Source organism: Rhododendron vialii, chromosome 11a (genome assembly GCF_030253575.1).
Source record: "Rhododendron vialii isolate Sample 1 chromosome 11a, ASM3025357v1".
NCBI lineage: Eukaryota > Viridiplantae > Streptophyta > Magnoliopsida > Ericales > Ericaceae > Rhododendron > Rhododendron vialii.
In genome coordinates this window covers 20096460-20124334 of record NC_080567.1, presented here as the reverse complement: position 1 = coordinate 20124334, position 27875 = coordinate 20096460, and the positions used below count along the sequence as shown (strand labels likewise).

Below are 27875 nucleotides of genomic sequence, written 5' to 3'. Positions count from 1 at the left end.
TAGGCCTAAGTTTCTTCACGAATATTGTAGAGGGCGTCGAGAGCTTCGATTTTGACCCAAGAATCACCCAAAATGGTCAAGGATTGATAGAGTTATCGCTGTCCAAAGATCAGTGAAATTTTCGGATTTCTGTTTCCAGACAGCAAACAAGACTCGTGAAAACCCCCACTTTTCTCCTAGTTCGAATGGTTTTCGGGCTTTGACTTCTTCACAAAAGTTGTAGAGCATTTCAAGATCTTCACGTTAGACATAAGAATCGTCCAAAACGGCAGAGGTTTGGTCAAGTTATTCCAGTCCAAAGTTGTTGCTAGAATACCAATCTTTCGCCGCCAAACGAAAATCCACCAAACTCCACCAAATCGTTTTATCCGGATTAAAGGTATTATAATGCTTCTCCTACTCTCTCCTAAATATATTAAGTGTTTATGTATCGGTGTTTAACGTTTTAGTGTAGGAAGAATTAATCCCGACGTCGCACGAACAGAATTCGGGATTGTCGTGAACAGTAGTAATCGTAATGGGCTTTGATTCCTTTTGGTAAAATCACACTTAAACCCTTCTAATTACATTAGTGTGTTATTGCGGCCCGAATAATAGATTAACTTTACTAAAATTCCATTCAACGTCCCCCTAGCATTTTAAGCGTTATATTTCGGCCCATGATTCACTTTCTTTAGCTATAACCGATGTAACAAAAGAGAAGAAGTCATGATTAGTGTTGTTAAAATTGCAAAATTGATAATTTATGTGTTTAAATAATTACTCTCACATTTTGATAACGTAAGGGCATCGGCCCAATCGTAAAACGCTATTTGTTTTACTTATTCGCACAATATCAATTGTTATGTTGGCTTTCACATAGAAACATATCATGTTTATTGATTACGTTATTATTGATTCATGATTGTTGTATTTGTTGGATCGGACTTAGATTCGTTTGGTGATTTCAACGAGAATTTATGTAGACGTTGTTATGGTTAATGAAAAAGGAAAAATAGATGAAAGTTATGGGCTTAGCAGGACCTTAGGTATTGAGGGTAGCCTGGCAGGACCTTGAGGGTAGCTTGAAAGACCCAGTGTAGCTAGGGTGGCCAAGTAGGACCTCAGGGGTAGCCTTGTAGGACCTTAGGTATTGAGGGTAGCCTAGCAGGACCTTGAAAGCAGCCTGATGGACCTAGAATTGTGAGGGTGGCCAAGCAGGACCTCAGGGGTAGCCTGACAGGACCTCAGGGATAGCCTGACAGGACCTCAGGTATTGAGGGTAGCCTAGCAGGACCTTGAGGGCAGCCTGATGGACCAAGAATTGTGTGGATAGTCTACTAATACCCCGTGATATTGAAGGTAGCAGAACGTTTGAAATATGTTCAACGGAATTTTGAGTTTGAAAAAGTGATGGATACTATGGTGCAGGTATGATTATGAAATGTGAGATTCAAAAGAAATTAAATTAAAGGCTTGCTAATGGATTTATTTATTTAATGCTTGTCGTTCTATTATGAAATTTTCATATGAATTGTGATAAAGCTGCTTAGCTGTAAAGTAAGAGGTTGGTAAGGTTAGGCTTATTCTACTGAGTGAATTATCATTCACGAAAACGTTTGTATCCTGGTAAATCGGTTGCTTCGGCGATCAATTTGCCAGAATGTGCAGGATTCAATGGTGGAGCAGTTTGACATAGGAGGAATACTAAGGGCAGAGACCAAGTATGCTTGGGGTCTGTATCAAGACTAGAGTCAACTCTGAAGTTAATGTATTTTGAATCAGTAATTTTATCTTGTGACTGTAATGGCTAAACTTTATTTTGAAAAATTATATTTATTTAGCAAATTTTCTTAAGATTTTATTTTATATTGCTTCCGAAAAATCGGGGCGTTACACAAACTTTTCCAAAAGCCTTTTTTTTTTTTTTTTTCAATAAGCGTCACCCTTATGACATGTAAGTATTAATAGAATTTTATATTAGTGGAATTACATGACATCATATCATCATGACATGATGGTTACAATATTCTTAATATTTCTTTCTACCAAACAAACCAATGATCGCAACTCAACCTAGTTAATATGACGATCTCAAATTTACAATGAACAGTTGCCTATGGGGTACTATGAGAACCTCATATTATCTATAGAATTTTTATTTTGGTATTTATTTTTGAGAGAGAGAGAGAGATTGAATTAGATTATTCCCAAAAGTGGCCAACCCTAAGATCTCAGCCGCTGGATTTAAGGGATCACTTTAGATTGTTATATTTATGCATGTAAAAAAGATTCAAAAACTGAGCTCGATTTATGCTCAAAATCGTTCACACTCAAAATTAGGCTCCACCCTCACTTATATTTTAAGCTCCACTTTTACTTATTTAAATTTTTTTTTTATAACCAGATACCCGAGTTAGCTTGCGCGCATCTCGATTAATTACAGGGTCCTAAAGATAACGACCGGACATAACCCCTAATAGCCCCAAGATTTAAAATGACTGGCTTCCGTAAAATTCAAACATGCGACCTTATAATTAAACACTTATTGCTTTCTCATGCTCATTTTACCGATTCCTGAGATTATTCATAGATGAAATATGAATTGCACATGCAAGGGAAGCGGGGGCTCTGCTGTGCCTCATGGCACAGCACCCCCTACCCACACTCCGAAACACCTCCAAACGGTACCGTTTGGGATTAAAAAAAATCTTAAGTTTTCAATTTGCAATCCTAAAGAGCAGAAACGTGATTATGAGAGCCTTAGAGATAAAATTTAATTATGCCTCTTTAGAATAATATGATCAAAATAATAAGATCTTCACACTGGTTCAAACTGATTGAAAATTGGAGCAGTAAATTTTTTAACCATATTTTTTAATATATAAACGGTCTAAAAAATGGAGTGCTCTAATTTTTAATTTATTGAACAAGTGCGAAAATCTTATTATTTTGATTATATTATTCTAAAGAATCTTAATTAACACCAGAAGATGTACAGAAATTTAATATTAAAATAATAAATTTCCAACATTTAATAATAAAAACTTACGTATGCTCATGCCTAAATCCACAATTTGAAGAATTCCGTATTGGATATTTCTTCGAATGTCTCCTAAATAAAGTTTGAGTAAACAGCCCGTGTCTAAAAGCTCAGTGCAATTTGATATTGAGTTTGCAACAATTGAATCGTTCAACTTAATTACGCATCAATTAGAAGGCAATTGCAAATCCTAACCATCAATTGTCCACAATAAACACAATTTTCAGTAATTAAACATCACGTTCAGGTGTGGAATTTTTCGTTGCACATCCGTGGTAAATGAATTGTCTCCCTACTATTGAACAACTTCACACACAAACCTTTCCAAAAGCATTATTATTATTTTTTCAATAAGCGTCACCCTTATGACATGTAAGCATTAATAGATTTCTATATTAGTGGAATTACATGACATCATACCATCATGACATAATGGCTGCAATATTCTTAATATTTTTCTCTACCGAACAAACCAATGATCGCAACTAAACCTAGTTAATATGACGATCTCAAATTTACAATGAACAGTTGCCTATAGGATACTATGAGAACCTCATATTATCTATAGAATTTCTATTTTGGTATTTATTTTTGAGAGAGAGAGAGAGAGAGATTGATTTAGATTATTTTCAAAAGTGGCGAGCCTTAGGATCTCAACCGCTGAATTTAAGGGACCACTTTAGACTATTAGTTTTTATGCATGTAGATAAGATTTAAAAATTGAGCTCGATTTATGCTCAAAATCGTTCACTCAAAATTAGGCTCCATTTTTTTCTTATTTAAATTTTTTTATAACCAAATATTCGGGGCAGCTTGCGCGCATCTCAATTAATTACAGGGCATTGAAGATAACGATCGGGCATAACTCCTAACGGCCCCAAGGTTTAGAATGACTGGCTTCCGTAAAATTCAAACATACGACCTCATGATTAAACATTTATTGCTTTCTCTTACTCATTTTACCAATTCCTGAGGTTATTAATAGATAAAATATGAATTGCACGCGCAACAGTGTGGGCACCTATAGATACTCTAAAAAGGTGAGTGCGTATAACGTGGGCACCAGTTACTTCCAAGAAACACATGAAAAGAATTTTCCTCTTTTAAGAAAATAATGGGTCTTACCGACCAAGTCAACCGACTGTGTTCTCCGCGGCTCAGCCGAGTCCTGATAAATCGCTCGCAGTTTGCACAGTCCTCCCTACAGAGTGATTGTTTAGTGCTAGTGGAATACCGTCACGTAACACGAGTCATTTTCACCGCTCGTTTGTGTAGGAGCCATACACTTGGTAGTGGAACTAGGTTCCGTTTGTTTGGGCGTAAACTGTTTTTATGTAAAATATTTTACCTATTTTTCAGTATTTGGTTGTGTAAAAAATGAGGAAAACATTTTACATATAAAAGATTTTTAATTAATTGGATGAAAGTAACTTACCCTTAAAAATCTTCTGTAACTTATTTTTTGAAATAAACCCGTTGCCCTCTATTGCAATTTCCACAACTCCATTTTCTCGATCGTTAGTCCTGACCCACGTTTAATTCCAATAATATTCTCAAATCTCTTCACTGTTTAAGCCTACCTCTCTCTCTACACACTATTTTGTCAAATTTTGAAAATATTTTCAAGTGTCAACCAAATACTGGAAAATAAAAGTTTGAAATTTGTTTTCAGAACAAACATATTACATGAAAAACATTTTACATTATAAAATATTTTATATCGAAACAAACGGAGCCTCATACAAATGTGCGGTGAAGAAGACCCTTTTAAGCACCATGTGGCAGTGCTCCGCGGGCAAATAATTATTCAGTGCTCTTGGAGCCGCACAAATGTGTCATCCAGAAGGTCGCCGAAGCACTGCGCGACGGTACTCCACGACTAAGCAAGAATTCTCCCTACTAGAAAGCATTATTGGATGCGGATAAAAAAAAAAGAAAAAGAAAAAGAAAAAGAAAGAGAAAGCATTATTGGATGAGTGTCACTAATCAGTCGCCATCTTGTTGCACTTTGGCATTTTTCCACTCTTGACCAAACCAAAAGGATCAAAAAAAATGAAACTCTTGACCACAGACGCTCTGCTCTGCTAGCCTTCTTCTCGCAAAAACTTTTCCAAACAAAGACTTGGTATTTAGTCCCCACACTCCTCTACCAAACCGTGTCTTTTATTCTTCGCTTTGACTCTTCTCAAACTAAGACCGCCTACACCCAAACTTACTAATAAAACTGCTCAAAATTCCACCATATTCTTTAACCAGAGCAAGATCCCCCACCAAAAAACCTTAAAACTATTTCATTTCTCCTAACATGAGACCATCTTCTCTTGAAATCTTGCCATGGCTTTTCTCAGCAAAATACCCTTTTCTATCATAGTTCTAGCCCTCTGCCTCTTCTTGTTTTTCTCCCTTTTACAACCCATTCATTCACTTTCCACCGTAGCCATATCCGAAAACTCGGACCAAACGCTGGTTTGTGCAGTGACACCATCCCCATCTGACCGGCAGCTTTCTCACCTTAACTGCACCAGTTTCCCCAGAGGAATCACCAGTTTCCCCAGAGGAATCCAAATTCCTATGAGTCCACTGAATTCCTCCATTTCAGGAATCGTTGCCGGAAACGGATTCGTTTGTGCTGTACGATCACAAACCTCTCCCTCAATCATGGGCTGCTGGAGATTTTCCCCTGCCGCGGTGTACCCCAAGGAAGAATGGCCCTACAAAAGGATATACCACGGTCTGCCCATCGATGATCTGAGTGCAGGAAACTCCCACATTTGCGGTATAACCAGTGGCGGCCTCGAGTGTTGGCAATGGGAGGAATTCAATTCCACCATACCTGATTTTCAGAACTTCACATCTTTAGCCGTGGGAGGAGATTTTGTTTGTGGGTTATCCGAATTGGGAAACATCAAGTGCTTAACTCGACCAGAAAACAACAACAATAATACTGTTAATGGGCATGAGCCAAGTGGTAACTATAGTGTGATTGCAGCAGGCTTTAGGCACGCTTGCGCGATTTTGGTTGATAACGGTAGTTTGCAGTGCTGGGGGGACAAGGCAGGGGAGAACCCGCCCGAAGGTGAATTTACAACATTGGCCTTGGGGGAGAACAGGAGCTGTGCCATGAGGCCTAATGGAACAGTGACTTGCTGGGGAGAAAACAATTTCGGTTTGCCAGAACGTTTGAGTTCCACTTATTTCATTGGGATCGAGGCGAAACAAAGCGTTTTCTGCGGGATAAAGTCGTATGATTTTTCCCTGCTTTGTTGGGGTAATGACATTTTCGAAAATTTGAATTTTACCGTGCTAGATAATGTGGTTCCGGGTCCATGTCGTGGCGCGTGTCCGTGTACGCCTTTGCCTGGCTGCGGCTCCTTTTGTAGCCAAGGCCAAATGATTTGCGAACCTTGTGCAAGCAAAAGTTCACCGATACCACCGCCGACCAAAAGTTTACCGATACCACCGCCGCCATCCCAGAGAACCACTGGGCATGGCGGTGGTGGTTGGAACAGGAAAATGGTGGCTTTCCTGGTGGTCGGATGTGTTGGGTCTGTGTCGTTACTGGCGGTGTGTTGTTTCTTGTTTTTCCGGTATTGCAACGTTAGGGGATGCCGTGTTCACGACTCCGGCCCGTTGGATATGGAAGCCAACACCCGTCCTCAACCACCACCAGCAGCAGCACCCGCACCTGTTCTAGAAAAGAAGCTGAGCCACTTGGTTAGCATGGGAAATGGGAGTCACTTGGAAGAATTCCCTCTCCATTTGCTTCTCAAAGCCACTAACAATTTTTGGGATGATCACAAAACTGGCACGGGCAGCTTTGGGTCAGTCTACCATGCTATACTCGATGATGGCCGCGAAGTGGCCATCAAGCGAGCCGAAACAATGGCCGCCTCCTCCCAAGGAGGCGCCACCAAACGCCAACAGGACGACAAGGACAATGCGTTTGTAAGCGAGCTCGAATTCCTATCGCGCCTCAACCACAAGAACCTTGTCAAGCTATTAGGGTATTGCGAAGAAAGCGACGAGCTCATATTGGTGTACGAATACATGAGAAACGGCACGCTACATGACCATCTGCACAATCTCGAGGGGTCGCCCTTGATGTCGTGGCCAGCGCGGATCAAGGTCGCGCTGGACGCAGCCAGAGGGATCGAGTACCTCCACGTGTATGCGGTCCCACAGATCATCCACCGCGACATTAAGTCGTCCAACATATTGCTAGACGACACGTGGAATGCCAAGGTGTCTGATTTCGGACTTTCCTTGATGAGTCCCCAAGACGAAGTGTCTCACCTCTCGTTACGCGCTGCTGGCACAGTAGGGTACATGGACCCAGAGTACTACAGGTTGCAACAGTTAACCCCTAAGAGCGATGTTTATAGCTTTGGTGTGGTACTGCTGGAGATATTATCGGGATACAAGGCGATTCATCAGAACGAGTATGGGATGCCGAGAAATGTGGTTGATTTCCTCGCTCCCTACATAATTCAAGAAGAAATCCATAGGGTGTTGGATCCCAAAGTGCCGCCTCCAACGCCGTTTGAGATAGAGGCAGTGGCGTATGTAGGCTACATTGCCGTGGATTGTGTGATGCCAGAAGGTAGACATCGACCAACGATATCAGAGATTGTAAATAGTTTGGAAAGAGCCCTGGCTGCTTGTTCTCCACCTTCGCCGCAGCTGTCTCGGTCCACAACTGGGTCGATAACGGAGATTGGAAATAGCTTGGAAAGAGCCCAGGCTGCTGGTTCACCACCTCCGCCAAGCGGCCCTCCGCCTTCGCCGCAGCTGTGTCGGTCCACAACTGGATCTTCAACATGATCGTGTTCTGGCATTGCGCGTCAATGCAGAAACAATTTGTTCTGTATTTCTGGAGATGTGACCGCATCATCGGAAGTCTGCGCAACATTTGTTTTGTAGAGTGTACACTTTTCCAATTATTATTTAATTCGATTCAGCCTCAATATGTTTATTGCAGCTCACAGATTTTCGACAGCGGATAGAATTGTTAAGGTCTACTGTGCTTGGCTTAGTACAATTGAGCAATCAGTATTTCCCCGTAAGCTCGAATCCCAAAACACAAATCCAACATTAAACACAGCCTGAACAAATCCTTAGGTTCGCATGAGCCGAATGCAGCAAAAGAACAAATTAAACTAGTAGATTAGAAACTATTCCAAAAAAACACCAAATTCTATGAATTTTACAAACGAAATGTGAAATTTCAGAAGCAACTATCCGACCGATGACTTGATTACGTCGTATAATTCCATTTCCACAATAGATGTAACTTAAAGATCACTAATTTCACACAGAAAATCCTCGGCAGAAAAAACCTAACAGCCCCATCAGCAACTGAAAAGGCTTGAGAAACTAGCCTAGCAACAACCATGATCCAGAGCAACCAGAATAGTAATAAATGACGCATGATATTACAAGTGCCAGGAGGCCCAGGACCTATACAGTCTCTCATTTGCTTGATTAGAGGGACGGCATCTACTATGCAAATTGCAACACCGCCACTCTTAGAGAAAATTCGGGCAAAGGTATACTGTATCTCTTTTATATGAACTAATCTTCAAGCTGCCATAGAACCCAATGTAGAGTTCTTTTGCTCAATAAGGTTTGTCAGGGCATTGTCAATCTGAGAAAATACATCCTCCTTGGAGGCATTTCCATTGACCTGCAACAAACAATGGCCATCAAACTTAGATTTCAGGAAGGCATGGCATCCACGTGAAAAGGAACGTACAGACTCTAATAAACATTAAATAACTAGGTCGCTCGCCCTCGAATTTCCTGGAAAATTCTGATTTGATGAGTAGAACTCAGTATAATAACTTCAAACTGTTTTTGTCTACAGGTTCTTCTAGAAAGCTGAGAGTTTCTTGTTTCTTGTCGGAAAACAAATGGCCAAAAAGGAAAGAATAAAGAATTGGAAGAGACATGCATTGAATAAATGTCACCACGTAAAAAGGGGAGCCAATGAGTACATATTAGTTTATAACTTCATATCCTCAATTACTGTAGAACTACACCTTGTCCCTTTGATAAATGTACGCAGTTCCTCAGCTTTTTCTCTGCTGTGATCAATTATGAATTTATAGGAAAAGGAGGAAAAATCTCCATACATAATTCATCGATACCAGGTATTCTAGCTTTAAAACATCTATAGAAGATGCATTTTGACTTTGTAATGAAACAATTAGAATGAAGAAGATCTTGCTTTTTAACAACAAAAAAGATTCCGAGTCTTCCGACTCTATCGATTACAAGAATTTCAACAATTTCCGATTCATAAATTGAGCTGTGAACTTTAAGATTCATGACCATTATACTCCACAGTAGATTCACCAAAAGATTCGTATAGATTTTGCATGCATTTGGAATCGGATTCAACTGATTCATGGATTGTACGATTTTCAAACCATGCATGCAACCCACATATTTAAATTAGCAACAGTAGCACTTGCAGATCAAAGTAGTTTCGGTTGCACAATTCCCATTTTGGCCAATTTCTCTCTTCCACAGTTTTCCTTTTTATTTCTATTGATTTCAAGCTTGCATGCATTTTTATACCCAATCCAACTTATACATACACACAAAAGTGAAAAGACTAAGGGTGGAAGAGCAAAACACATACCTTGACGGTTATGCCCTCATACATTGAAAGCACCGACTCCACATTTTGATGATGAGTTTGTAATCGCAATTTTACCTACATCATGCCAACATGGGGGATAAAACCAAATAACCGATGAAATGGTAGGACAAACCATCAACAAAGATGGAAATCTTTAATTAAGAACACCAAGCATTCGGGCTAATTTTATAATGTTGAAATTACCTTTTCTTCTGTGTCATCAAAGCGCTGGGTAAGCCTCGCACCAATTTCTTCATTCTCCGGCGGAGAATACTTTAAGTGATATATCCTGCCAGTAACAGGATCTAGCCTACGCCCAACCACTCGCTCGACAAGATTGTCCTCAGCCACCTTCAAATAGGTGAGAATGCTTAGGTAGAATAATGGTCACATTGAAAACCTAGTTAACATTTTGACAACTAAAGGGGGCAGAGGATAGGTGGATCCTGACACCACAAACGATAACGTGTGCAAGCAACATCTTCACTGTAACCAAACAGCAATCAAGTACAAACAGGAACAACAACAAAACCTCACTTCTAGAAGGATAAATATGTCTGGCTGAAATCCAAATTCTTTAAGTGCAGTTGCTTGAGATAAGCTCCTTGGGTATCCATCCAAAAGCCAACCATTTTCTTGAGAATCTGATCGCGAAAGGCGCTCCTTCACCATCTACACTCCATAGGCAGAAATGTTTACCATTAAAGAGCAACACGAAACTGGAACACAAGAAATTGCCAAACCTACCATGACAACTATTTCGTTAGGGACCAATTGTCCTTTCTCCATGTATTCCTTTGCTCGCTTTCCATTTGCACTCCCAGATGAAATTTCCGCCCTCAATAAATCTCCAGCCGCAATATGAACTAAACCATACTGCATATATGAGGATGACTTGATTCAATCTGTTTTTTCTTCATGGGGCAATTCCATTATGAGAAACCCATTCAATAATAGCACAAACTCAGCAGGCAACAAATAAAGCTTCCAAGAAAAATAGTTTGGAACTTCAAAGCGGAATATGCATGTAAGGAATTGATTTAATAATTTAAGGTTTACCTTTGAACAGTTGACATATGACTTTTTTTAATTTGTTATGAGCGAGTTTCTCTCTACTTCAAGTGAAAGTTTGTGAATAAAATAAAACAATCAAACCTTCAACTTTTTAGGCACTCCTGATACAATTAAAAAGTGTGCTAAAAGACAAACATGGTCAATGGCATCAGCAGATCAGCTAACAATTAACACAAGTGTAGTAACATAAAGCTTGCTACATGGGTTAAACCCCCCAAAACATGGATTCTTATTCAAATATCCAAAAATCTAGTGCCAGAAGAAAGCTTTACATCCATCTCACAATGCCAAACACAAACTTCAGACATAATCTACCTGTACAGTTTGTTTGTTTGTTTGTATAAATGGGGAATGATAATTATGCACGATCTTCTGTTTGTGGAATTTCATCTGCTAATGGGCACTGTAATTACAGTGACATTACCACTCCACAGCTCTAGGTAGGTTGCATATAGACTAATCTTCCTAAGAAGCATTTTAGGGATACTAATCAGCCAATCTATACTATTTCATATTTAAAGAATCCTCTCTCTCAAAATCTCTGCACCAAGCAACAACTGCTTGGGACACACTGCCATTTTCTCGAATACCCGTATTCGTCCATTGATTGTTCCAAGAACAGACTCTATACACCATATACAAGCCCATAAATGATGTTCTCTACCAAAAAATATTCCAGAGGAGTTATTTTTATTAAGATATAAAAAAAGCTTGTTCGCCGGAGCTTCAATGAAATGTTTCTCAAAATCACGATTTCCTTATTGTCTTAACTCTATGAATTCAAGTATTCCAGATTATCAAACCTTGGAACTGCTTACACAACAGTACCCCATGCTTCATAAATTATAAGGAAGCCTAAGTACTCCAAAAAACCTTTGACAGTTAAAGCTAAGAAAAGAAAGGCCAATTCCAAGGAAGCTATAAGTCAGACCAAGTAAGTCAGTTCAAGGAGAACATTTACAACCTGACTACAACTTGGTGCAGTATCCATCAATCTAGAAACAGTGATGCAACGACTAAAGATCACTTGGACGCTTTGGGAGATGTTATAGAGACTAGAGCAGGTTAGAGAAGATTGATGGGGTGGGAGGCTAAAGGAGGTGCTGTCAATTTGTGGTAGACCATATAACACAACATATTCCCTGCTTTCATGTAAGATTCCAAAGGAGCTTAGAAACCAGTACATCCACACGCTAAGTCAGGTATTTTGTGAGATAAGTTTGTAGAAACCAATGGAGATCAACAAAAGCAGATAACAACGCTCCCCCTGCAGCTATAGCATAGGAAAGGAGGACTGGATTCAAAAGTACATCCAAGCAGTTATTGACTGTTGCTTCAAAGACCAGTCATGTTTCCAGTTTCCTAGTTTACTTTTCTCTTTCTCCCTTTTTGGCACTTGGTTTGTGCCCCCTTTGGAAGAAAATGTAACCTAATTATGGATTACTAATCTAGGAAGAAAAAGGTAAATAAATGTCTTCAAGATTGGATTCAGATACGGTTTCAATGGCCAAGAATCATGAAAAGCACATGATTCAAAAGAAGTTTCTCATGCACGGGTGTGCAACCATCTCCTTCCCATGGTTTACAACATGCATGGCCGTTTCTTTCCCAAAACAACGAGAACCACTCAAAGAAGAAATAAAACACAAGTGTTGGTTTATAGCTGGCGTACTACAAAGACAAAACGGATTTTTGATTAACAAAAGCAGAGGTCCACTATAGATCTCCACAGGCCATGGCAGAAGAGGTATGCTTTCGCTAGTCCCCTTCCCACCCAAGAACTAAATTGTCTAGAAAATCACATGCCGTGAAACCGTTTAGGTAAACAAAGAGGATGGAGATAAACAAATCAATGCGGAAAGACAGCGGGAATGTTCAACTGAAAAAACTTAAATGTAGACCAACTAGTTGCAGAAGCATAGCTCAAGTTCATCATTATTCAGAAGCATAGCATAGCTCAAGTTCATCATTCTTCTATTAAAAAAAGAGGGCAAACAAGTTAAAACAGAAGTAGCAGGCTTCAAGTTTGGTGTACCAAATATCAGATCTCATGTGAAAGATGAAATTGCAGCAGGAAGAACAACATACTTTCTGAGTGATGAGCTGACACTGAGTCCCTTTACCTGAAGCAGGAGCCCCAGATATCATCACCTTTAGAGGTTCTGGCTTATTGCCTGATGACACAACCTGCACAGTAGTACAAAAGTAAGAAGAAAGAAAAAAACGTAGCACTACTAGGCTAATACTTTCTACTGTTAAGATGGTTATCAAAATTGTGTAGAAAATACATTCAGAAAGATATATAAAGTATGTCCATTATTCCATTACAACAATGAACAAAAACAAGAAATCTAGGAATGTCCTTTTGTTCAGTTGGGTCAAGAATTGTGCAAGAAAATTACCAAACCAAACTGACCTTGTGTTGTGTCCTAGTCAATTGTGCAAGAAAATTCACTGAGGAAATACTAAACTTTAAATTACCACCAAAAAAAGAATTTGAAACTAAGAAAGAAAAAATCAAAGCCTCTGTTTATTACCAGGAAATTAGGGAAACACTAAACGCACTTCAGTTGGCTACAAAATCGCGCAGAAAATTCACAAACCAAATTGAAGAACCTATATGATTTTTCACAAAAAAACATTAAATAAATTTAAACCTCTGTTTGGTTACCAAGAAAATTTTGGAAAAAAACTCTGCAGTTTACTTGGCTAGAAAATCGTGCATAAACTTCATTCACTTTTCTCTTTTGTGTTTTGTTTCTATAAAATACAAATTTATCTACGACCAATTTTTTCCCCACAGCTTCTGTTTGGTTTACCAAGAAAATTAGTAAATACTTTCTGCTGTCTAATTGGCCGGGAAATAGTGCAGAAAACTCACTTAGATGACAGCTCTTTCCGTAATGAGTGACAGCAAGTATCCAACTTCTAAACACCAATGGATTAGCCTAGTGGTCAAGGCTTGAAACTTACAGGTTTGCCCCCTCCTAAGGTCTCAGCTATCAACTTCTTTGGCGCCTTATTTGGGGCACCCGCAAGTGTGTCGCGGGATTGGTCGCCGAAGATTAGTCGAGGTGCGTGTAAGCTAGCCCGACACGTGAGTTATCAAAATTAAAAGTACTATCCAACTTCTAATCAATGAACAGGAAATTCACTCAGCTGACGGCTTTGTCGGCAATCAGAGACATCGAGTATCCAACTTCAAATCAATGAACTCAAAATGCAACGGAAGAATTCACTCAGCTTTTTTGGTTAACAAAACACAGGAAGGATCTTACGGTGAAGTCGAGATGCAATGCGAAAAACGAACTCGTTACCAGGAATTCGGGAGGCCTCCTGATTAGGGTTCCGTCGCAGTGGAGAGAGAGTGAGCGGGTAGAGTGAGTACTGAACGACGACGATTGGAATGAGCGCGAGTGTGAGCTGGATCTAGAAGAATAAGTACAAGAGGGAGACGAGGCTAGAGCACCAGAAGTCGGTGGCGACGGAGACCTTGCCTTCACCGTCACCGGAAAACTCAGTGAACAGCAAGCCATTGCGCTCCCCCTCCTCCCCTCCCTCCTGGCCCTCCAAGCTAGCTTTTACTTTTGGACGGGGAAGTGGCGGTGGTTACGAGCACGTTAGCCACGCCTAATTTTCTTTCATTTTCCTCCCTCGTTTCGTAGAGCGATTATTCATTGCCCCACGCGAGGCACCTTCTTCACATGTTTGTAACGTGGTTTGTTTACGAGACAATCGATAGATGTATCAAAAGTCAAAATTTTTGTTTATAAATGGACGGCCTGATTTTGTTGAGTTAAATTATTCATGATCATTTGTTTTATAAATCAAAATTTAAATGATGTCCAGTAGGACCGGCGAAGCTATATTTTGTATGAGAATTCTACTCTATGAGCACTATAAGATAAACGATTCAGATCAGTAATTAATGCACTGTGGGGCCCAAAATAATGGTAGTGGACAACTCATAGTTTTCACTGTTGGGATAAAACGCGGAAGCACTCAAAAACCGAGATTCAACACAACCACAATCGCAACCAATGGAAGTATGACTCGACACTTAGCACTCACACAAGTCCAATATACACGGCCGTATATTAATCACCCAAAACAAAAGAACACTTGGGTTTAAATAGAACACGAGAGAAGGTCTAGAAGCTTGATAATTAATTGGAGACCTTTGATATACCCATGCATGGAAGAAACAAAAACTAATGACCCTTAGCTATTAATAGCCATTCATGAAACCTGCCACCAAAAACATTTACCCAAGCTCAGGGCGGAGTTAGGAATTTCATTTAGAGGGGCACCTCTTTACAATTAACCAATGATCATTCTTGTGGTTCCACAATTAATTGTTCGACATTTATTTTGAAAAGCTAGAAAATGAATTGGATGGACTAAACATGTCAAATAAAGTAGCAATTTGCTATTTGCCTCCCTGAAACAAGCATTCAATTCTTTAAAGGGTCCATTGATTTGGTTGAAAACATGCAACAATAAGTCATATGCCCAAAATTTTCAATTTCTCTAACATTTTTTGAGTAGGTATACCCAAAAAAAAAAAAAGAAAGAGGTGTAGGGGATAAAATTCCGGGGGCACATGACCCCGGGCCTACCCCCGGCTTATGCTGGATCCGCCTGGCCAAGCTTCCCATTCAAAATTCCCGTGCAAGTAATAGGGAATTTGAACCAAAGCGGAAAGAATTTGATCTCGTTTGGAACTTATTGAAAAAGAAGAGAAATGACGGTAAAATTAAAAAAATTATCTCCTATTGTTTATTTTGGAGAGAAGGGGGGAGGGGGGGAAATATTTAAATTCTGCACAGTATAATTTCCTTCTCAGTTTCCTCTTATTTTCTTTTCTTTTACTTTCCTCAAGTCCTAAACACAGCATTAGAATTTCATACACTTTGTGTTGTGCTCCACCATGATGTGTGGTGAAAAAAGCCATAAGACACACACTGTACCACCCGAGACCCCACGATGCGCGGTGAACAAAGAGCATAGGGTTGTTTACTTGTTCTTCCGGTATTACAATCTCTGACGATATCGGAGATTATAAATAGCTTGGAAAGAGCCCCGGCTGCTCGTTCTCCCCCTTCGCCAAGCGGCCCTCCACCTTCGCCACCGCTGTGTCGGTCCACAACTGGATCTTCAACATGATCATGTCCACTTTCTGTGTCTGGATCTTCAACACGTTCGTGTTCCACTTTCTGTGTTCGGGCATTAAGCGTCGACGTGGAAACAATTTTGTTTTGTATTTCTGGAGATATAACCGCCAGAGACCACATCATTTTGTTTAGCGTACACTTTCCCAATCATCATTTAATTCAATCCAGCCTCAATACGTGTGAAATTCACCTGCTACAAAAATTCAATACGATGGTGATTGCAGCTAACAGGGTTTCAATAGCTGATGGAAATGTTAAGAGACTACTATGCTTGGCTAATACAATTGACCAATCAGTATTTCTCGATCTTGAACCCCAGAAAACAAATGCACCATCAAACACAGCCTAAGTTAGTCCTTAGGTTCCCTCGAGAAGACATGCATACCCCTTCTTGTATCGCAAGAGCTGAATTTGCAGCTAAAGAACAAACCAAACGAGTAGATTAGAAACTATTCCACACCAAAAACCAAACACACCAAATTCTACGAACTTTACAAACGAAATGTGAAATTTCAGGTAATCTGACCAATGACTCGAGTAAGTCGTATAATTCCATTTCTCCAATAGAAAGTAACTTAATGATCACTCATTTCATACAAAAACTCCTCAGCAGAATAAACCTAAAACCCTCGTCAGCAACTGAAAAGACTTGAGCAACTAGCCTAGCAACAACAATGATCCAGGGCAACAAGAATAGTAATATATACTGTAAATGATACTATAAGTTTCTATACAGTTTCTCATTTGCTTTATTAGAAGGACGACGTCAGTTATGCCAATTGCAATACCCCCGCGCTAAGAGTGAATTCGGGCACAGGTGTAACAACCCACCTCCTCAAGCCCACGATCAAAACATAACAAAATCAGTTGTTTAAAGCCTCTCACTCACTTACAAACAAGCAGAAAAACCCAAAGAAAAACCAATCCCACTTCCTTCAATATATTTACATAACTTTCCATAATTTCCTCTTGTGAGTACCCTTCATCTCCTCCCATTTTATCACCTTTCTTTAGTGTTCCTTCCCCTCTGTCCAACCCAGCTCCCCCTGAGCCGAGTTCCCCCCATGTGTATTACCTAAATACATACATATAGAGTTATGGGAGACAACCCCATGAATTATTGGTGCCAAATGTCATTAACCCCATATAAGCTGAAAACCCTCAAATTCTTCTTTAGCACCCACGTGCCCATCTCCATGCAGGAGTATATCTCCATTCTTTGTCATTTCTCACAAAATATAGTCCATAAATATTTTAACTTATTCTCTACTAATATGTGGTTCTCATTAAAAGCTACAATCCTTTCTTTTTTTTTCTTTCTTTTTCTTATTGTACAAAAATGAGAGTCGTGCCTCACAAAAGGTTTCCTATCTCTTTTATATGCGCTAATCTTTAAGCTGCCATAGAACCCAATGTAGCATTCTTTTGCTCAATAAGGGTTGTCAGGGCTTTGTCAATTTGAGAAAAAACATCTTCCTTGGAGGAATTTCCATTTATCTGCAGCAAACAAAGGCCATCAAACTTAGATTTCAGGAAGGCACAGGATCCTAGTGCAAATGAACGTTAAAACTCTGATAACCATTAAATAACTAGGTCTCCAGCCCTTAATTTCATGGAAAATTCTGATTTGATGAGAAGTCGGAACTTCATCAATAGGAAGAAGAGACATGAAAGTTTTGTTGTAAGTGATGGATAGCTAGAAAGAGTTATTCATTCCAGGTGATAGACTGAGGCATTATGTGTCAAGTATTCATCAAAATCTACAATCAGTACTATTACAATTCAAACTGTTTTTGTCTACATATTAGTTCATAACTTAATATCCTCAGCTTTTTCTCTACTACAATAAATTACGAATTTATAGGAAAAGGAGGCAAAATCTCGATACATAACTGATCGATACAGGGTATTCTAGCCTTATAACATCTATAGAAGATGCATTTTGACTAGTCTAATGAAACAGTAAGAATAAAAAGGGTTAAGAACCTGGTCTGAATTCTGTCAAATACTAACCACAAACCAATCAGTCTATCATGCATGAGTTTGGTTACTTTTGTCCTAAAACCCTCTATGAAGTTACAATTCTTGCTTTTCACAACAAAAAAGGTTCCGACTCTATCGGTTACAAGAGCAATTTTCGATTCATAAATCAAGCTGTGAACTTTAGATTCATCACCATTATACTCCACAATAGATTCACCTAAAGATTCGTAAAGGTTTTGCCATGCATCCAAAATCAGATTCAACTGATTCATTGATTGTACAATTTTGAGAACCATGCATGCAACCCACATATTTAAGTTAGCAACAGTAGCAATTGCAGCTCAAAGAAGTTTCTGCTGCACAATTCACATCTGGACCAATTTAGCTCTTCCACAATTTTCCTTTTTTCATTTTATGATTTCAATATTGCATATGCATTTTTATACTCAATCCAAATCATACATACACAGAAAAGAGCAAGGGTGGAAGTTTAAATCACATACCTTGATGGTTATGTCCTCGTACATTGAAAGCACCGACTCCACATTTTGATGATGAGTTTGTAATCGCAATTTTACCTACATCATGCCAACATGAGGAATAAGCCAAAATAACCAATGAAATGGTAGGACAAACCATGAACAAAGATGGAAATCTTCCATTAAGAACTCCAAGTCTCCAAGCATTCAGGCTTATTCAAAAATGTTGAAATTACCATTTCTTCTGTGTCATCAAAGCGCTGGGTAAGCCTCGCAGCAATTTCTTCAGTCTCCGGTGGAGAATACTTTAAGTGATATATCCTGCCAGTAACAGGATCTAGCCTACGCCCCACCACTCGCTCCACAAGATTGTCCTCAGCCACCTTCAAATAGGTACGAAAGTGTCACACACAAAAAAAAAAAAAGAAAGAGGTACAAATGCTTGGGTAAAAAAATGGTCACATTGAAAACCTAGTTAACATTTAGACAACTAAATCAGGGCAGAGGATAGGTGGATCCTGAAACCACAAATGATAACGTGTGCAAGCAACATAAGACTTCTTGGCTTACAAAGATAATTTGAAATCGACAAATTAGCTATGCACTAGTTTTGGCTACCATGTCATACTTGGTGTCTCTTAATGACCTGATGATTCACGGTAACCAAATAGCAATCAAGTACAAACAGTAACAACAACAAAACCTCACTTCTAGAAGGATAAATATGTCTGGCTGAAAACCAATTTCTTTAAGTGCAGTTGCTTGAGATAACCTCCTTGGAAATCCATCCAAAAGCCAACCATTTTCTTGAGAATCTGATCGCGAAAGGCGCTCCTTCACCATCTACACTCCATAGGAAGAAATGTTAACCATTAGAGAGCAACATGAAACTGCAACACAAGAAATTGCCAAACTTACCATGAAAACTATTTCTTTAGGGACCAATTGTCCTTTCTCCATGTATTCCTTTGCGCGCTTCCCATTTGCACTCCCAGATGAAATTTCCGCCCTCAGTAAATCTCCAGCTGCAATATGAACTAAACCATACTGCATATATGAGGATGACTTGATTCAATCTGTTTTTGTTCATGGGGCAATCGCAATTCCACTATGAGAAACCCATTAAATAATGGCACAAACTCAGCAGGCAACGAATAATGCTTCCAAGAAAAACAGTTTGGAACTTCAAAGCGGAATACAAGCATAAATCAGGAATTTATTTAATAGTTAAAGGCTTACCTTTCAACAGTTGATATAAGATTAGTTAACTTGTTATGAGCCAGTTTCTCTCTACTTCCAGAGAAATTTTTGTAAATCACATAAAACAAAAAAACCTTGAGACTTTTTAGGCTCTCATGATACCATTAAAAGTTTGCTAAAAGACAAACATGGCCAATGGCATCAGCTAACAAGAACTCTAACTAAGTTAGATTAACACAAGTATAGTAACATAAAGCTAGCTAAGCAGATTAAACAACCCAAAACATGGATATACGTCTAGTGCCAGAAGCAAGTTTTACGTCTTTCATCTCACAAGGCCAAACACAAACTTCAGACATAATCTACCTAACAGTTTGTTTGTTTATATAAATGGGGAATGATAATTATGCACGATTTTCCGTTTGTGGAATTTCATATGCTAATGGGCACTGAAATGTTACAGTGACATCAGCATTCTCCACAGCTGTAGGTTGCACATAGACTACTCTTCGGGAAAATTTCAAAGTACCTCCCAAACTTTGCACTCAATGTCTAATAGACCTCCCAAACTTCCAAAAAAATCAATTTTACTCCAAAAGTGTAGAGAACATTTTTACTCCTTGACAACAACATTGTGCAATATCCGTCAATCTAGAAGCAGTGACGGGACAACTAAAGATCACTTGGATTCCTTGGGAGGTTTTCTAGTGACTAGAGCAGGTTAGAGTAGATTGATGGGATGGGAGGCTGAAGGGGGAGCTGTCAATTTGAGGTAGACCATAAAACAACACGTATTCCTTGCTTTCATGCAAGATTGCAAAGGAGCTTAGAAACCAGTACATCCACATGCTAAGTCAGGTATTTTGTGAGTTAAGTTTGTAGAAACCAATGGAGATCAACAAATGCAGACGACAAAGCTCCTCCTGTGGCTATATTAGAAGAAATGAGGACTGCATTCAAAAGTATATCCAAGCAGTTATTGTTGCTTCAAAGACCAGTCATGTTTCCAGTTTTCTAGTTTGCTTTACTCTTTCCCCCTTTTTGGTACTCGGTTTGTGCCACCTTTGGAAGCATATCTGACCTAATTATGGATTACTATTCCAGAAAGAAAAGGTAAATAAATGTCTTCAAGATTGGATTCAAATACGATTTCAATGGCCAAGAATCATGAAAACCACCTGATTCAAAAGAACTTTATCATGCACGGGTGTGGAACCATATCCTTCCCATGGTTTACAACATGCATGTCCATTTTCTTTCCCAAAACAACAAGAACCACTCAAAGAAAAATAACACAAAAAGTTAGTTTTCAGTTGGGGTACTACAAATCCAAAACGGAGTTTGATTAACAAAAGCAGAGGTCCGCTATAGATCTCCACAGGCCATGGCAGATGCGGTATGCTTTGGCTAGTCCCCCTTCCCACCCCAGAACTAAATTGTCTAGAAAATCACATGCTGTATAGCTGTTTACGTAAACAACGAGAATGGAGATAAACGAATCAATGTGGAAAGACAGTGGGAATGTTCAACTGAAGAAACTTAAATGTAGACCAACTAGTTGCAGAAGCATAACACAAGTTCATCATTCTTCTAAGTATTAAAAAAGAGGGCAAACAAGTTAAAACTGAAGTAGCAGGATTCAAGTTAGGTTCACCAAATATCAGATCACATCTCATGTGAAAGATGAAATTGCAGCAGGAAGAATAACATACTTTCTGAGTGATGAGCTGACATTGTGTCCCTTTACCTGAAGCAGGAGCCCCAGATATTATCACCTTTAGAGGTTCTTGCTTATTGCCTGATGACACAACCTGCCCAGTAGCAGAAAAGTAAGAAAAAGAAACGTAGCACTACCTAGGCTAATACTTTCTACTGTTTAGATGGTCATAAAAATTGTGCAGAAAATACACACAGAAAGATATATAACCTATTTCCATTATTCCATTACCACAGTGAACAAAAACACGAAAGCTAGGAATGTACTTTCTGTTGTTCAGTTGGCTAGGAAATTGTGCAAGAAAATTCACTGAGGAAATATACTAAAACTTAAATTACCACAAAAAAAAAAAATGAAAGAAAGAACAAATCAAAGCCTCTGTTGATTACTGGGAAATTAGGGAAACACTTAATGCACTTTAGTTGGCTACAAAATTGCCCAGAAAATTCACAAAGAAAATAGTAGAACCTATATCATCTTTCACAATACCATTAAATAAGTTTAACCCTCTGTTTGGTTACCAAGAAAATTAGGGAAATACTCCCTGCAGTTCACTTGGCTATAAAATTGTGCATAAACCTCATTCACTTTCCTCTTGTGTCTTGTTTCTATAAAATTCAAATTTATCTACTACCATTTTTTTCCCACAGCTTCTGTTTGGTTTACCAAGGATATTGTGCAGAAAACAATGTTCTAAAAGTCGCTCGACGCTAGTCGGGCGGTCAGCTACCTTCGAGCAATTAATCAGCTCATATTAATTAGTACTCGGTGATTAATCGTTAGTCGGACCTAATAGGATAGGCTCCACCAACGATTAATCGGCGGTTAATCGCAGATTAATTCCTTGTTTTAGAACACTGGCAGAAAATTCACTCCCCGGTTCAGTTGCACCAAAAGGATGAGAAAAGAATGGGAAAATCAACTTTCCTGTAACTTACGTATCTTAATTCTACCTGGAAGGTTGTTCCATAAGAATGTTTGTACAGCAAATTGATACTCTACTGAATATAGGAATGAATGGGGATCCCTATCAATATAAATATATATATATTACTACGTTCCTTTCTATCACTCAATAGATGGAATGTAATAGGATAGATGGTAGAGGGCTGCCTGCACCCAAAAGCGATGATTCACTTGTCCCCTTAGAACAAGATGCTGACTAGCTTCCTGTGAACTCCTAATGCTAACTAGTCTACTTGATTGTTGGGCTTCCACTCGTTTGCAAGAGGTACTATCATCATGGGAGGAATATAGGATTTGTTCATAAGATTTCCCTTTCATAAAATTAATTGGTGTTTAGTTACCAAGAAAGTTGTGGGACCCACAGTTTCAACTTTCCCCTGAAAATCACTTTCTTGCCAAATAAGTCTTGCCTAAAGGAAGTAATTTCTATTCTCCGGCAAGATTCTCGTGAAGAGAACACTACACGCCTTCGTCGACGTTTTTTGACCGGAAGAGCGAGAGCTAAACATCAAGATTTTGGACTATCCAGACACATACTTCGTGAAGAAAATAAATTTTAATTTTCTCGTACTTCACTTTTCATGGGAATCCATTTCCCACTCAACATTCCTGACAACTGAACCAACAACGGAGCACCAGATGATAGATATTTCGGTAATCAGTCACAGCAAGTATCCAACTTCTAATCAATGAACTCGAAATGGAATAGAAAATTCACCCAGCTGACAGTTCTTTCGTAACCAGAGACAGCGAGTATCCAACTTCTAATCAATGAACTCGAAACGGAACAGGAAATTCACCAAGCTTTTTTTGATTAACAAACACAGCAAGGAGTAAATTTCCAATGATGTTTAACAGTGAACTGAGATGCAATGCGAAAAACGAACTCGTTACCAGGAAATCGGGAGGACTCCTGGAGAGTCGAGGCCTTCGGATAAGGGTTTCGTCGGAGTCGAGAGAGAGCGAGGGGGGAGAGCAAGCGCTGAATGGGGAAGATTGGAATAACAAGCGTGAGCGTGAAGTGGACCTTGATGGATAAGTACGAAAGGGAGACAAGGGAACGCCACCAGAAGTCGGTGGCGATGGAGACCTTGGCTTCGCCGTCACCGGAAAACTCAGTGAACAGCACGCCATTGCTCCCTCCCCTGGCCCTCCCACGCTAGTCTGTTTTGAACTTTTGACTAAAAAATTCAAATAAATTATTATTTTTATTTATTTATTTATTTTTTGCATTTATTGTTTTTTCATCAATTTTGATATATTACTTCGTCATTACGAAAATGATTTTAAAAAAAATTACGATTGGGATCCGAATTTTTTTAATAATAAGAAAGAAAAAATTGACGTATTTTATTTTTATTCAAAATAATTTGGAATTCGATCGTAATTTTTTGCTTTTAAAATTCTTCTCGTCATAACGAAGTATTAATAATAATCTAAAAAAATCAACAAGAAAACTAATAAATATGAATTTTTTGAATAAAGACGAAAAAAATTCATTTAAATTTTTTAGCAAAAATAGATTAATTATGGACTTGGAAGTGATGGTGGTTCTGTGCACATGTAACATGCGCCTAAGTTTCTTTCATTGACCTCTCTTTTCGTGATTATTCAATATCCGAATAGTGTCTCAGATTCTTCTCTATTATATATTGTGTTGGATTTCAAACAACTTATAAATTTGGGTGTCATCTAATCAACAAAATATTAAAAATCTCCTATTTTAGTCAACTAGCCTATTTAATCCCCAACAGAAAGAAGAGAACGGTTGATACTTGTTCGATCCGAAGCATTGGGTTGGGGTTTTTCTTTAAGGATTGTAAAATTCCTAAATCCTATATGCAAGGAAAGATTCTAGGGAGAGAAGAGAAGCAATTTATATACTGCCTCTGGAGCCCCACCATGATTTGTGATGAAAAATGAGTAAAGGTCACCAAGTGACATGTCCCATAGCACTATTATCCGAGGTCCCTTCTTCATCATATATTTTGGTGGGCTCTATGCAATTTGTCTTTGAAGTTGGACCCTATCACAATATGCCGTGAAAAAAAGGCACATAGCACCACGTGACAATACTCCACGTGACAATATGTCCAATGATTTTTTGATGAAACCTTGAATAAATTATAATCAAATATTAATGTCAAGTTTCTTAAAAATTTAATTTTGTTAAAATATACATCCTAATCTTTTTCCTCAATTTTCATAACAAATGCTACAATGATTGAGTCTTTCTATGAACCCCTAACTTTTTGTAATTAGACGTATGTTCTTTTGTATATATACACTAGTGGATGCCCGTGTCTGAAGACACGGCTTGAACGATTCAAACAAATATTGGACATTCAACCAAATATATCAACCCCTACCAATGAATTCAACTTTGCGGAAAATAATAACCCAAACAAATTTATTGACCTGTTTAACTTGAATCAGCAAGTGAAGAGCAAATAATTTTTCAATTTCTAACTTCTGTATGCACAAACTTAAATGCATAAAACTTTGATAAAATAAAAAACACCATCCAAACATCAAAGCAAACAAAAAATCTATATTGATTTTGGGTAGGTAAAAAAATCAATAATAATAAAATGAAAAAAATATATGGTTGTATACCATTTTTCTTGCCTACGATATGGCCCCAGAAAACGATTATGATTAGGGCAATCCAAACATTGATATCTCCCCGTTGAATGCCTCTAAGAACAAACTAACCATATCTCTATTAGAAATTCCATAAATTAAGAATGAAATGATTAGCTGTAAATCTTCTTTTTTTTAAAGTTTCTTATAAGTGAGCCTATCCGTTAAACAATTTTTTGATTAGTGGATTCCTCTATATATATATATATATATATATATATATGGAGATTATGAGATCAATCACAAAATTACCTTGCTTGAAAGAGACCAACTAAGACGCATAGAACAAACTCGAACGCATAAATCTTGATCAAATCAAAAAACACTGATGTACCAATAGTTTGAGTAATGTATGAATAGACATTTTTGTTTAATTGTGTTACTGATTATCCCATTTGGGAATCTCATAAGACCCATGCTATGCACGATTTTGATGACGGCAAATAACTTGAAAGCCGTAGAATTTCATAACCAAATGGATAGAAAAAAAGTAAAATCATTATGTGAGGGCAACCATGATTAAACTTTTATCAAATCCTGATTTATTATGAGGGTAAAAAAAAAAAATTCCTTCATTCAATCCTATAGAATGAATTTCTTCATTACCAATGCACTTTTGGATTGCACGAATTGAAACCCTCTCCCTCCTTGTATGTTTTCAAAAAAAAAAAGATTCAAACATTATACTCAGTACAACCGTCACTCAATTTGAACTGAGCGTAATCGAATTTTTTTGGAGTTGAACTTAACAAATTGAACTGGAAAAAAAAAATGAAGAACTGAAAAAAAACGAAGTAAAGAGCCATACTTGTGGTGAGAGAATTGAAGAGAGGGCGATAGTCAAGGAGACGAAAAAGAGAACTGGAAAGAAAACGTTGAGGGAGAGAGAGAGAGAGAGAGGGGGAAAGAGAAACGATTAGGGAGATAGAGGGAGATAAAAAAAAAATGAAGAACTGAAAAAAAACGAAGTAAAAAGCCATACCTGTGGTGAGAGAATTGGAGAGGGGCGAGAGTCAGGGAGAAACGTTTAGGGAGAGAGAGAGAAAGAGAAACGATTAGGGAGAGAGAGAGAGATAAATTTGTTTCATCCAATTTGTATTGTTCAATCAATGGCAAATTTGCCTTACCCGATTTGTATTTTCATTATAGCACTCACCCAATCAACGGCAAATTCATAAATCACCCATTTGTATTTTGGAAATACTCACCCAATCAACTGCAAGTCTTTACAATCAAGTCTTTAATTACACCCAAATCAACTACAATCGGCAATTTTGGCAATTTCGAAAATCATTACAATCAACTACAATCGGCAATTTCGGAAATTTCGGAAATCATTACAATCGGCAATAGGTAAATTGGATAGAAAAAAAGTAAGTCATTACAATCGAAAATCATTACAATAGGCAATCGGATCTTTAAGTCAATCAACGGCAAATCTTAATTTAACCGATGGATAAATTAAGTTTTTTTTTTTTACCCTCACAACAAATCAGGATATCAAGATTTGGTAGAAAACTTTCTTGTCATATTATATAGATTTCATTATTTTTATTTCAAATTTTGGCTGATTATAGTATTAGGATTAGTCACTAATTTCCGGAATATTATTAGTCAATAAAAAAAATGGTTGAGATTAGGATTAGGATTAGTCAATAAAAGAGAGGCATGATTGAATTAATTTCCGGAATATAGCATTAGGATTAGGATTAGGATTATTCATTATTGGTTGATTAAACAATCATGCATTTCCTGAAAATTGGCTGATTATACAATTAGCATTAGGATTATACAATCATGCCTTTCCAGAATATATAATTTTGGCGGATTATAGTAGTGTACATAATTTGGAAGTTTGGAAAACATTTACATTATTGTAGATTTATACATTAGGAAATATGTATTCGATCTAATGGCTATAAAGTTAATAGGAAATATGATCGAACGGTTGTAAAGGGTGCTCTGTTTGTATGAATAGACATTGTAAATTTATACATTAGGAAATATCCATTCGATCCGAAGGCTACAAAGTTGATAGGAAGTAAGATTAACGGTTGTAGAGGGTGCTCTGTTTGTAGATTTATACATTAGGAAATATCCATTCGATCCGAAGGCTACAAAATTAATAGAAAGTAAGATTGAATGGTTGTAGAGGGTGTTCTGTTTGTATGAATAGACATTTTAATAGAAAACCGTCCTGTTTTATAATATAGATTTTATAATATAGTATACGTATCATGTATAATTGGGTTCGGGGCGGGTACGAGGGGTACGAGAATTCGGGAGTGGGGTTACAAAATTGAAAAATTCTAATTCTACACCCATTTACACACCCATACTCACAATAGAGATGGGTCCCACCGTCCCACACACAATGAGCGGCTGGGTTTCTTTAATATCCTACAATACCCGTTACTATTGGGGAAATTTTAGATAAACCTTGCCTCCATATGAGTGGGGCCGGGTATATATATCTACCTAATAAAACACAATAGTGTGGAGACCACACAAATACAAACTCAAATTGATCCAAGTGTTGAGATTCATTTGATCTAAGGACTGATGTATGCTTTCCAACTAACTTAAGAAAACACTCACACTCTTACAAATATATTACAAAAATGCCTTCGGTTCTTTTTACCCACTGCTCAACTTCTGACGTTGGCATAAAAAAATAAAAATATATTACAAAAATGCGTGTGCCTACGGCACTGCCGGGGCGCGTAGTGCCGTAGGCACGGAAAAAAACACTAGTTCATTTAATATGGAAAAATTGTCATCCCTACCCGAGTCCGGACTCGTTAAATTTTTATTGAATTCGAGCTCGAATTTGCTAAAAAATGATTACAATAGTGTTATTGGTGCAGATTTTATATTTGTACAAATATGTACAAACTTCTTTTTGGTCTCATTTTGAACCTAAAAAAATGATCGGAATCGGTCGTTTTGTTTAAAATACTTTTCTTACGGCTTA

At 38.1% G+C, this 27875-nt stretch overlaps 3 protein-coding genes across 4 annotated transcripts; 1 reads left to right on the top strand and 2 right to left on the bottom strand.

Moving 5' to 3' along the window:
• The first annotated feature begins 5185 nt into the window (after window positions 1-5185).
• On the top strand, window positions 5186-7999 carry LOC131307368 (serine/threonine-protein kinase-like protein CCR4). Its single transcript, XM_058333841.1, has one exon. It carries the CDS (start codon window positions 5357-5359, stop codon window positions 7841-7843), a length of 2487 nt encoding a protein of 828 aa, XP_058189824.1. The 5' UTR covers window positions 5186-5356; the 3' UTR covers window positions 7844-7999.
• A 166-nt stretch (window positions 8000-8165) lies between these two features.
• On the bottom strand, window positions 8166-14472 carry LOC131307373 (adenylate kinase, chloroplastic-like). Its single transcript, XM_058333847.1, has 7 exons — window positions 14057-14472; window positions 12828-12926; window positions 10413-10541; window positions 10203-10337; window positions 9870-10016; window positions 9666-9740; window positions 8166-8705 (listed from the first exon to the last, which is right to left on the bottom strand). The coding sequence occupies exons 1-7, from the start codon at window positions 14273-14275 to the stop codon at window positions 8601-8603; spliced, it is 909 nt and encodes a 302-aa protein (XP_058189830.1). The 5' UTR covers window positions 14276-14472; the 3' UTR covers window positions 8166-8600.
• Window positions 14473-15596: 1124 nt separating this feature from the next.
• On the bottom strand, window positions 15597-23425 carry LOC131307372 (adenylate kinase, chloroplastic). Of its 2 annotated transcripts, none has more exons than XM_058333846.1 (7): window positions 23153-23425; window positions 21288-21386; window positions 19294-19422; window positions 19084-19218; window positions 18612-18758; window positions 18400-18474; window positions 15597-16330 (listed from the first exon to the last, which is right to left on the bottom strand). In XM_058333846.1, exons 1-7 carry the CDS (start codon window positions 23390-23392, stop codon window positions 16271-16273), a joined length of 885 nt encoding a protein of 294 aa, XP_058189829.1. In that variant the 5' UTR covers window positions 23393-23425; the 3' UTR covers window positions 15597-16270. The 2 variants fall into 2 exon arrangements, with proteins under 2 accessions (XP_058189829.1, XP_058189828.1); XM_058333845.1 differs by lacking the exon at window positions 15597-16330 and adding an exon at window positions 16394-17410.
• Window positions 23426-27875: the final 4450 nt, after the last annotated feature.

Excerpts from the sequence above, each read along its gene's own strand:
- LOC131307368 (XM_058333841.1), top strand. The coding sequence starts at position 5,357 with ATGGCTTTTCTCAGCAAAATACCCTTTTCTATCATAGTTCTAGCCCTC.
- LOC131307373 (XM_058333847.1), bottom strand. The coding sequence starts at position 14,275 with ATGGCTTGCTGTTCACTGAGTTTTCCGGTGACGGTGAAGGCAAGGTCT. Across the intron at positions 12,927-14,056 it reads GGAGGCCTCCCGAATTCCTG|GTTGTGTCATCAGGCAATAA; the intron begins GTAACGAGTTCG and ends ACTACTGTGCAG. Across the intron at positions 8,706-9,665 it reads ATGAGGGCATAACCGTCAAG|GTCAATGGAAATGCCTCCAA; the intron begins GTATGTGTTTTG and ends TGTTTGTTGCAG.
- LOC131307372 (XM_058333845.1), bottom strand. The coding sequence starts at position 23,392 with ATGGCGTGCTGTTCACTGAGTTTTCCGGTGACGGCGAAGCCAAGGTCT. Across the intron at positions 21,387-23,152 it reads GGAGTCCTCCCGATTTCCTG|GTTGTGTCATCAGGCAATAA; the intron begins GTAACGAGTTCG and ends GCTACTGGGCAG. Across the intron at positions 19,219-19,293 it reads CTAAAGAAATAGTTTTCATG|ATGGTGAAGGAGCGCCTTTC; the intron begins GTAAGTTTGGCA and ends TATGGAGTGTAG.